The sequence below is a fragment of the Hemitrygon akajei genome, chromosome 29 (genome assembly GCF_048418815.1).
Source record: "Hemitrygon akajei chromosome 29, sHemAka1.3, whole genome shotgun sequence".
Taxonomy (NCBI): domain Eukaryota; kingdom Metazoa; phylum Chordata; class Chondrichthyes; order Myliobatiformes; family Dasyatidae; genus Hemitrygon; species Hemitrygon akajei.
Window position 1 is genome coordinate 32,711,895 of NC_133152.1, and position 12,255 is coordinate 32,724,149.

General features: G+C 40.7%; 1 protein-coding gene across 3 annotated transcripts in view; it reads left to right on the top strand.

Annotated features, from left to right (window-relative positions):
* Positions 1-12,255, top strand: part of acot7 (acyl-CoA thioesterase 7) — a 273,337-nt gene that overhangs the window by 179,596 nt on the left and 81,486 nt on the right. For all 3 annotated transcript variants that reach the window (XM_073032128.1, XM_073032129.1, XM_073032130.1), the window contains one exon: positions 5,600-5,716. In XM_073032128.1, the coding sequence (XP_072888229.1) occupies positions 5,600-5,716 (117 nt within the window). The remainder of the gene's footprint in view (positions 1-5,599; positions 5,717-12,255) is intronic.

Below are 12,255 nucleotides of genomic sequence, written 5' to 3' on the forward strand. Positions count from 1 at the left end.
TAGGATTGCATCTATATATTGAACGTAGTCATGTAATCCAAATGGTTAATGCCCAGGAATTTTTATTTCTATTTTTTAAAAATATTATTCATTTTTTGGGAAATCAGTGTCACTGGCTAGTCCAGAATTTATTGCCCATCTTTAGTGAACCACCTTCAAATCCTGCAACTGTTTGATGCGGGTAGTTACGCAGTGCTGCTGGGGAAAAGGTTGCAGGATTTAGATCGAGCACTGACGAAGGAATGGAGATAGAAACCTAGAGGCTACATTATTAGATACACCTGCTTGTTCATGCAAATATCTAATCAGCCAATCGTGTGGCAGCAACTCAATGCATTAAAAAAGTATGCAGACATGATCAAGAGGTTCATTTGTTGTTGAGAGCAAACATCAGAATGGGGAATAAATCTGATTTAAGTGACTTTGACCATGAAATGATTGTTTGTGCCAGACGGGATGGTTTAAATATTTCAGAGACTGCTGATCTGGAATTTTCACACACAACAGTCTACAGATTTTACAGAGAATGCTGCAAAAGGCAAAATACGTCCAACAAGTTGCATTTCTGTGGGCAATAACACCTTCTTAATGGGAAAAGCCCGAGGAGAATGGCCAGACTGGTTCAAGCTGACAGGAAGGCAACGGTAACTCAAGTAACCACACGTTACAACAGTGGTGTGTAGAAGAGCATCTCTGAACGTATAACACAGCGAACCTTGATGTAGATGGGCTACAGCAGAAGACCACAAACCTACACTCAGCGGACCCTTTATTTGGTACACTCGTGTACTTATAAAGTGGCTACTGAGTGAATTTCCAGATTTATTGTGCAGAATGGAACAGATCCTTTGGAGGGACTATTCCTTTGCATTTAACAACCTGGTTGTTGGTGACAGCATTTGCACATTTGAGAGGTGCTGTTGGAGTAGCTGAAAGTGCCTGCAGTGCAATTTGTAAATGCTTCATGCTGCATTCGAGGACATGAATATTTATGTGATAGATGCTGGGCCGGTTAGGTTGTCTGCTTTCTCTGGGATGGGGTAAAGATTCTTTGCTTTAGCTGAACTCGAGGCAAGTGAAGAGTACAGTCGGCCCTCCTTAACCCCGGGCTCCGCATCCACGGATTCAACCAACCGTGGATCCGGAAAACCCGGAAGTTTCCTCTCCAGCACTCGTTGTTTGAGCATGTACAGACTATTTTTTCTTGTCATTTCCCCCTAAACAATACAGTATAACAACTATTTACATAGCATTTACACTGTATTAGGTATTATAAGTAATCTAGAGATGATTTAAAAGTGCAGGCAGTCCCCGGCTTATGAACGAGTTCCGTTCCTGAGTCCGTCTTTAAGTTGGATTTGAAGTCGGGACAGATACATCTGGTATTATGTAGCCTCAGTCAGTAAAACGTTTGTCTTAGCATATAGTATATATTTTACCTTTATGCATATAAAACACTTAAGAAACATATGTATTTCAATAATTAAACCATTGTTGCTTAGTAATAATTGTAGCTTTCATCGGGGCAGGGCCTTTCAAATGCTCCATTAAAATTGTTCCGATCGTTGACCGACTGTAGTCTAACGCATTTCCAATGACCGATGTTGTTTCACCTCTTTCCGATCGTTTTATTACTTCCACTTTATTTTCAATCGTGATCGTGATTATTGTCGTGAACAGAAACCCTGTGGATGCCTGGTCCTAAAGTCCACCGCACTGATATAGGTTAAATAAGGTCTGGGGTTCCGCTGGATCCTAAAGACCACCACATTGAGACAGGTCAAATAAGGGACTTGAGCATCCATGTTTTTTGTTATCTGCGGGGGTGGGGGGGGGGGGGGTCCCGGAACCAATCCCTCACGGATAAGGAAGGCCAACTACTTCATCATCACGTTTGATTGTAAAAGTTATGCGTAGAGATTTATCATCCATCTGTTGCTCTAAATATACTGTGTAGAATCAATACCATACCGTATTCAGTCTCTATGAGATTCCATTATTTCAGAAGCAGTATATAATAAGCTGTTGTAAGGATCTAGTATGAACTTTATTCAAGGATGAAAGATCAGATGTATTCAACATATACATTCACATGTATTAGGAATTTGCTGTGGTGTGTCAATGCAACTTGCAACAAAATACAATATTAAACAATTCTAAAGAATTAAAGATTATGTAAAATATAAAGTTAGATGTTAAGGTATGGAAGGGAATAAAGTATGTATAAATACACAACAACATGTATTTACAATGTAAACAGCATTATAAAAAGTGTTTTGAAGTGTTTACAGTGCAGTGATGGGAAAATAGATGGGGGGGTTGGGAAGTGCTAACTAGATGGTTGATCAGATTAGCTTTTTATGAAACTTTTATGACCACGTGATGTCCTATAGTGCTTTCTGGAAGAGTGCTTTTGGAAAAGGCAGTTTGCAGGTTGGGTAGTCAACTACTCAATCTATGGGTAGTATAATTGTCTTGGGGATAAACATTGAAACAGTAACCAACTGGATGGAGAGCATTTTTGATTTAAATGTTCAGACGAGACATTTTTTTTAAAAGCCTTTGATCTTGTTCTTAGATCGTTTGCAACTTGGTTGTGGTGAGTGGGAAGAATGAAGGAGGCAATGTCTGGAATTTAAGACCATTGCTCAAGCATTTCCTACAAGTAAATAACTAAATTCAAGTCACTTGCTGTTTTTAAACCCCTGAGCTTGGTTACAAAGTACATTGAGTTGCTTGTAAGGTTCTGCTGACAGGACAGGAGGACCCCACCTTAAAATCATAACCTTTTGCTTTATATAAGGTGGTTTGCATGTGGACAATAAGGCTTGATACAATGATGTAAGCATGAGAAATGTACACTAGATATAAGGGAGTTGTACATGTGAACAGGTTTCAATAGACATGTATTGCATATTGAAATATTTTGCTGAGTTATTCCTTCAATAAAAATAAAAGGAAAAATACATCTGCATTTATATGGTGCTTTTCAGAAAAATTTAAAGCACTCTTGATGTCATTCAGGAAATTTAGCAGCCAATTTGCACAAAGCAAAATCCTGCAAACAGCAAACTCAAACAACCAGGTAAATTATTTTCCACTTGATTGAATGAGAAATTTGAACTAGACCACCAGTGGAAATCTGCTTTTCTTCCTCAGAAAAATGCCCTTAGGATGTCTTACATCTACCTATGAGAAGGACCTCAATTTGATATCAATAATGTCAAAATTTGTAGTATAGGATAGCACCTGGGAAGGTGCTGCTTATCACTGGCTGAGGAACAACGGTTTGATCCAGGCCTGGTGTCAGAGAGATGAATGAAAGGCCTTGTTGCTATGGAATTTCTGGGTGGGGGTGGGGGGGGGAATAGGAAGGTATTGGCTATCCAGAGATCAACATACACCTTGTGTTATAAACTCAGAGAGAGGGGCTGGGGGAGATGGGGTCGGGGCTGAATGTCTGGAAGATTAGGTACAGTATCTGAACAATGTCAGATGCATAAGGACGATTCACAACAGGGGAAGTGCCCGGCCGAAATAGCACAGTTAGTCTTTAAAATGCTCAGGGAGGTGCTCTGCTCTAGAGGAAAAATTCTGTCATTGACATGTGAGACTGAGAAAAACGTGCTGCAGTATAAATCAGAATTTTATGTCATTCTCATCATGTCAAATCACAACATCTTAGTGTGGCCTGGGCGTTGATGTACCAGCAGACAGTTATCTAAAAATCACTGAAGATGCACCAGCTGTTTGACGAAACATGTTATCATTTGAATGTCTTAGTTTTCTATAGTAACTGAACACCATGGACAACCCTGTTTCTCATACCATTGAGCTTTTTTCAAAGCAAGTAGATTTAATAATCGGGGCGGCAGTGGGCAATATTTTATTTTTGTCTTTCTACCTGTCCTCATTCATAATGATGATTAGAAAATTCCTTCCCTTAAAAAGTTATTCAGGATTTGCTTGTTGGTATCCAATTCACAATGTCACTGGCAAGCCTCCCCTGTTTTATCATAACAGAGTGGGTACTGAAGCCACCCTAGTCTGTAGTGTTTGCCTCACACTGTGTAATTAGGAGCAGGCACAGGGAACTTGTGACACTTGTGATATTTATTTGATGAGCAGTCTCCTTCTTGTTTTATGTTACATTCTCAAATCAGTCATCAATGCTCATCTACATCAATTAATAGTGATGTTGCTATCAGCGTCTGTTAAGAAATCATTAATATTAAAGATTGAGGCTGTTTGCTTGGCAACGTGAAATGATCCGTTATATTATTTTCTTAAGGGCATGGCAGCCTACAATAGCACATTCTCTAAAACAAGGCATAACCCAATAAACATCGTTCTTTAATAAGGAGTTCAACCACAACAGGAGCAAGGAAAGCTTTAATAATAGTGTTGTCACCAGCGTGCCCTACACACTGCAGTCCCCGCAGCGGTGACCAGTTGTGATGGCAGCGGGTTTTATGTATCTTGACATCTCTGCCTCTAGCACCAGTTGGAGCTCAGTCTAAGCTGGAGTCCAAATGTGAAAACAATAAAGATGGCTTTGAGTGCCTGAAGCCCAATATTGTCCTCACAGTAGCTTGAAATAAAATCTATGGTAGACTGTAAATAGCTTGGGTAACTACACCCTACCTACTTGGTAGAGACAGCAGCTCAAATTTGGCATCTCCTTTAGAATCAATTGGTGCAAAATTATTCCTCTCATAGAGATAAGGTGCTAGATTCGGGGAAACAAATGTTTCTTAGCTGCAGTGAGGATTGCGTTGTTGCTTAAAAAAGTCCACCTCTTCCACACAGACATCCCTCCCCTCTCCCATCTTCCCTGGTCCTCCAATTGGGTGAACCCCATAGCCATTTGATCAAAGTCCACAATGGAGATTCAAATCCCTGACATCTCCTCCAACCAGTAACTTATCCTAAGGCACCTCTATCCCCCGTTCCTAGCCTAATCATGTTAAATGCCTTCTACTTCCACATCATCCTGACCCCAAGCCACAATTGGTATTGACATAAATGTTCAAGTCCATACACTTCAATCTTCTAAAGTTTAAAGTTCAAAGTATGTCACTATATACAACACTGAGATTGATTTTCTTGCAGGCATACGCAATAAATCTATAGAATAATAACCATAACAGAATCAATGAAAGTCCGCACTGGTGTTCAGCTAGTGTGCAAAAGACAAAAAACTGTGCAAATATGAAAATAAATAAATAATAATAACAAATAAATAAGCAATAAGTATCGAGAACATGAGATGAAGAGTCCTTGAAAGTGAGTCTATTAGTTGTGGGAATGTTTCAATGATGGGGCAAGTGAAGTTGAGTGAAATTAACTCCTTTAGTTCAAGAACCTGATGATTGAAGAGTAGTAACTGTAAAAGTCAAAGTAACTCTTGAAGTCAAAGTTGATCCTGAAGCAGTGCGCTGATTTACCTTCTCTAAACTGTTACTAATCTAAAGTCAGCAAACATGATAAATAATAAGTTTGAGGAACGTTCAAGCATTGACTGTGTGGTTAGAAGAGGTTGTCTTCATCATTTGTGTATATTATGCTGCCTGTTCCATGAATGAATCCTGTCTTTCAGGTGTCACTATGAAGCTGATGGATGAAGTGGCTGGCATAGTTGCAGCTCGTCATTGCAAGACAAATATCGTGACTGCATCTGTGGATGCCATCAATTTCCATCAGAAGATTGAGAAAGGTACCACACTTTAATTCTCCATATCCTTTTAGTAGGCATTGTCACACAGCAGCATTAACGTTTTTTGTGCAGTACAGAGTATAACATTTGCATGTTACAGACAAATAATTTAACCACTGCTTAAATAAGTGGGACAATTTTGCTTTTGCATGTTGCTACAAGATTAAAAATATAGAACACACCAAGTAAAACCCTAACAATAAGTGTACTGCAGTGGAAACAAAAGATGGAAGATATTAATAATGAACTTATTTTAACTAGTCCCTGTTTTCAAGACAAGTGTCCCAAATAAATAATTTATTCTTAAAGCGGTTCACAGTTCTTTGAAGGAGATATTACCATATAGTACATTCTCTGTGTTGAGTTCTGCTTCCTCTTCAGGCAAAAACAGTGTCTGTCACATATTAAAACACAATCCAGCCTTGAAATTATGGAGTGAGAAGCTTAACACATTCCTCTGATGTTTGCTGGTACGCTAATTTAAAATGTGTTGATTTTACAGAAACTTAATTGTTTAATTATGGAGGAGCTGTACACTGATATTCGGACAATATAATTTGAAGCATTTATTTCTAATAGGGGACCTTTGTACATTTGAGGAGAGACTCAGATCTACTACATTTCCCACTCTCATTTCATCTTGGTATTTTTGCTTCACAATTTCAAGTTTCTGGGTGTCAAAATCTCTGAGAATCTATCCTGTACCCAATACATTAGTACAGCTACAAAGAAGGCACAACAGCAGCAATATTTCATTTGGAGTTTGAGATTTGGTATGTTACTAAAGACGCTCGCAGATCTCTACTGATATACTGTGATGGTCATTCCAACTGGCTGCATCATCATCTGGTATGGAGGGACTACTGTATGGGATTGAAATAAGCTGCAGAAAGTTGTAAACTTGGTCGGTTCCATCATGGGTACCAGCCTGTAATATCCAGGGCATTCTCAAAAAGGACCTCCAGCACCCGGGTCATGCCTTGTTCTCATTGCTACCATCAGGAAGGAGGTACAGAAGCCTGAAGCCACACATTCAACAATTCAGAACCAGCTTCTTCCCCTCTGCCAACTGATTTCTGAATGGACTTTGAATCCATGAACACTGCCTCACTACTTTTTATTTCTATTTTTGCACCCCTTATTTAATTCAACTATTTAATATTTGTATATACGTATATACATAGTATAAGTCAGTTTTTCTATTATTTTGTATTGCATTGTACTGCTGCTGCAAAGTCAACAAATTTCACAACACATGCCAGTGATATTAAACCTGATTCTGAATATATCCAAGTTTATAACAAGGTGTAACCATTAGAAATGGGGACAGGAGGAGATCCATCAGACCTACTTGGCCATTCATTACGATTGTGGCTGAATTTCTACATCATTTCCAGCATCTTCAGATCACTTGATTCCCGTTACCAGAACGGTTGCATTCTGCCTTGACAAACAAGAGAAGATCTGCAGATGTTGGAAATCCAAGCAACACACAAAAAAAATGCTGGAGGAACTCAGCAAGTCAGGCAGCATCTATGGAAAAGAGCACAGTTGGTGTTTCGAGGCAAAACACTTCATCGGGACTGCAAAAAAAGATGAGCTCTTTACTCTTTTCCATAGTTGCTGCCTGGCCTGCTGAGTTCCTCCAGCATTTTGTATGTGTTGCATTCTGCCTTGAAATGGATTCAAAATTTTGATATTACATTCAAACAATGCAATTACAGAACATGACAATTAAAGATAAAGACAAGCTTTATTTGTTGTATGTACATAGAAATATTGAAAGATACAGTGAAATGTGTTGTTTGCGTCAATGATCAACACAGTCTGGAGTTAACTCATAAGGACCATCATACTTCCAGCGTTAACATAGCATGCCCACAACTCACTAACCCGCACGTTTTTAGAATGTGAGAAGAAAACTAAACAGCAAGAGAAAGCCCATGGGGTTATGGGGGAAACATACGAACTCCTTATAGAACAGCAGTGGAACTAAAACTCTGATTGCTGGTGCTGTAGTGCATTGTGCTAGCTGCTACACTATTGATTTATTTACTGATGGGGAATGGTGAAGAAGGAGTGGGGAGTATTACCGGAAGTTCGAGAAATCGGTGTTCATGCCATCAGCTACCAGACGGAATATAAGGTGTTGCACCTTCAACCCAAGTGTGGCCTCATCACGGCAGCAGAGGTCATGGACTGACATGTCGGAATAGGAATGGTAAGTAGAGTTAAAATGATGGCATGGACATCAATTTCCTGTAATGTCCCCCCTTCACCATTCCCCATTCTCATTTCCCTCTCTCACCTTATCTCTTTACCTGCCTATCATCTCCGGTGCTCCTCCCCTTTCCCTTTCTTCCATGGTCTTCTGGCCTCTCCTATTAGATTCCCCCTTTTCCAGCCCTTTATCTCTTTCACCAATCAACTTCCCAGCTCCTTACTTCACCCCTGCCCCCCTCCCGATTTCACCTATCACCCACTACCTTTTATTTCTTCCTCCATTCCCCCCACCTCCTTACTCTGCCATCTCATCTTTTTTCTACAGTCCTGATGAAGGGTCTTGGCCCAAAACATCAACTGTTTTCTCTTTTCCATAGGTGCTGAGTTCCTCCAGCATTCTGTGTGTGTTCACTGAACCTCTTGTCCTTATTTGCATGCTTTTATGCATTGACTTGCTGCCACGTGATTGATTGATTAGATATTTGCATTAATAATCAGGTGTTCCAAATAAAGTGGCCACTGAGTGTTTACCTGCACTGGCTTCCTATTTCAGTACTCAGTATCACGTAACACTGGGAGTGATTGGCACCTTAGAAATACCTCTTATTAATTTATTTACAACTCGCTCAATTATGTCCGCAGTGCACTTCCCTTTTTTGAAGTATTTAATTGGAACTGATGTGAATTATTATGTTTGTCAGTTCACTCTCCCCACTTAATGTCCTACATTGAATTGAATTGAATTGACTTTATTACTTACATCCTTCATATACATGAAGAATAAAAATCTTTATGTTACATCTCCATCTAAATGTGTAATGTGCAATTTAGAGTAATTTAAAATAAATAGAATGTACAATATAACATAGAAATATAATTGTGTCAGCGTGAATTAATCAGTCTGATGGCCTGGTGGAAGAAGCTGTCCCGGAGTCTGTTGGTTCTGGCTTTTATGTTGCGTTACTGTTTCCCAAATGGTAGCAGCTGGAACAATTTGTGGTTAGGGTGACTTGGGACCCCAATGATCTTTTGGGCACTTTTTACACACCTGTCTTTGTAAATGTCAATAGTGGGAAGTTCACATCTATAGATGTGCTGGGCTGACTGCACCACTCTCTGCAGAGTCCTGCGATTGAGGGAAGTACAGTTCCCATACCAGGCGGTGATGCAGCCAGTCAGGATGCTCTCAACTGTGCCCCTGTAGAAAGTCCTTAGGATTTGGGGGCCCACACCAAACTTCCTCAACCATCTGAGGTGAAAGAGGTGCTGTTGTGCCTTTTTCACCACACGGCCAGTATGTACAGACCATGTGAGATCTTCGGTGATGTTTATGCTGAGGAATTTAAAGCTGTTCAGCCTCTGAACCCCAGATCCACTGATATGAGCAGGGGTTAGTCTGTCTCCATTCCTCCTGCAGTCCACAACCAGCTCCTTTGTTTTTGCAACATCGAGGGAAAAGTTGTTTTCTTGATACCACTGTGCCTGGGTAATGATTTCTTCTCTGTTGGCTGCCTCATTATTATTTGAAATTAGGCCAATCAGTGTAGTATCACTGATTGCCCAGTAATGTCCTAGAACCTTGCAGTGAGGAAAACTCCTCTCTACTACTTAACTGACCATTAAATTGAACCTATTGAACCTTTCTTTAACTCCTCTGCCCTACATAAAGCTGAATAACTCATGATGTGATCCACTTGACAGTGTCTGTCATCCTCAAAGGAATTCCCACCCTCACCACTCTCCGGAGCCGAATGTTAGTTGGAGGCCATGCTGCATTCAGGAGATTCGTGATTGTTTTCCCCCGTCTGTAGCAGTGTGTGATTCCCCTCGACCTGTACACCTCCTAGCAATGGGGTGCCATGTGCTGAAGCACGTTATCCACGCAGCCCTCGGCATTTTGGATGCACTACAGTGAACCCAGCTGATGCTGAGGCTCTGAAAAGCAGAGCTTGAGCTTCTCCAAACGGGCATTTTACAGAACTGAAGTGCTCTATCATTGTCCCATTTTTCATGTTCTAATATTGAACTATTGCAGTATACAGCACAGCAAAAGGGCCATGCTGACCTCTCCAATTATTCCCTTCCTTGTTGCAGTATTGATGCTGCCCCCACCTGCATTTCCTCTGTTCCTGTACATCCACATTTGCCCCAGCTTCCCGCTGCCTTAATAGCAAGAGTTCCTCTTGTCCTTACCTACAACCTTATCATCCTCCACATCCAACACATTAGTCTCCGCAACCTCCACCATCTCCAAAAGGATCCTGGCACCAAACACCTTTACCTTCCCCCACCCCTCCACTTTTTGCAGGGATCGCTCCCTCCTCAATTCCCTTGTCCATTCATCCCTCCTCACTAATCTCCCTCCAGGCACTTATCCCTGCACCTACTCATTAACCCCCTCCTTCACCTCTTTGCAGGGCTCCAAACAGTCTTTCCAGGTAAGGCAACTCTTCACCTGCGAATCTATTGTGTCCTGTGCTCCCGATGCAGCCTCCTCCATGTTGGTGAGACCCGTCACAAATTGCGGGACTGCTTCGTCGAGCACCTCCACACAATCAGCCAAAAGCAGGATTTCCCGGTGGCCAAACATTTTAATTCTGATTCCCATTCCTGTTCCGATATGTCAGTCTATGGCCTCTGCTTGTGCTAAGATGAGGCCGCCTTCAGAATGGTGGGGCAACACCTTATATTCCATCTGGGTACCCTCTAACCTGATGACATGAATATCGATTTCTCCTTTTGGAGAACAAATCCATCCACACTTCCTCTATTCCCCACTCTGACCTTTTACTTCTCATCTACCTATTATCTTGCCCTGGATCTGCCCCACCTTCCCTTCCTCCTATGGTCCACATTCTTCTCCTAACTGACTCCTTCTTCTCCAGCCCTTGACTTTTCCCACCCACCTGGCTTCACCTATCACCTTCCAGCTAGTCTCTTTCCCCTCCCCTTCCTTTTTTATCCTGGCATCTTCCCCCTTCCTTCTCAGTCCTGAAAATGAGTGTCGGCCCGAAATGTTGACTGTTTATTAATTTCCATAGATGCTGCTTGACCTGCTGAATTCCTCCAGCATTTTGTGTGTGTCGCTTTGGATTTCCAACATCTGCAAACTCTCTCATGTTTATTTAGCCTTATGATTTTTTTCACTTTATGAAAAATACTCAATTCCCTTTTGTATGTTTTAGTGCATCTGCTTCCAACGTCCTTTTAGATGGGGCTTTCCGATGGTTAGTGTCTCTCCCTATCATTACCTCTTCCGTTCATCCACTATGCTCACTCTGCTCCATCTGACTGATTATTTGGAAACATCAAATAATTCAGAAATGATGTTATCTTAATTAACTTTACACTTCCCTGACAAGCCTGAAATATAATTCTGCATGTCGTTAATATTTGTACACAGTGTTGAACCATTTCATCACAAGCATTACATTTATTTTACTTATACTCTATAAATGTTTGTTAAACAAAAGAATGTGGTGGTACATCTTTACTACTTCTCCAAGAAAGTGTTATCTCAGTGGACTGCATCTCAGCTGTTAATAAAAAGGGTATTGCAATCAAAAATTAAAAGTAAAATTAAAACTCAAGTTCCAGAAGTACCAGACATGTCCATCTGTTTCCAAATGAGTAAAACAGAGGGAGACTTAGGAACTAGGATCAGGGATCTCTACCCAAAACTCTATCCTGACATCCTGTTTGAGTTGGCGGCAGGCCCATTGTGTCATTTGTAGCATTCACTAATAGCAACTGAGATAATGGTGGCTTTCCTCTCTGTTATTGAATTTTTGATGCAGACAGAGGCCATTTGGCCCATTAAGCCTTGCCAGATTATTGATAGAGTTCTCCAGTTGGTATCCCTCGTGCTTTCCCCATTGGATTTACTTCTCTTCAAGTTTCTATTCAATGAATTTTTGTAAGTTGTTTTATGCTTTGGCCACCTTTGCCAGTGCTTTCCAGACTCCATTCCAGAGTAGGACAATCGGGCAATTAAGGATGATAATGTTTAAGGACTTTTTAATACCCACAGATATTTCCTTGGCATGCGGTAGTTTTCAGACCCTAAACAAGCTGTCTTTGTCCATTCAGGGTCTTCATAGGAAGCCTCTTTGACTCCCTGGCAAACTACTTCAACTGCTTATCAATAACATTTCTGTTCACATATTTTTGCATGATGGTTACAACCTATAAACACCAAAACACTAGATTCTAAATTGTCAAATTTTTAACAAAAGGCTATTTCTAACAAGAAAGCAAAAGGCAGCTCAATATTCCATTTAAGAATTGGATGCAGTGTTTTGTAGAATAACCTCACC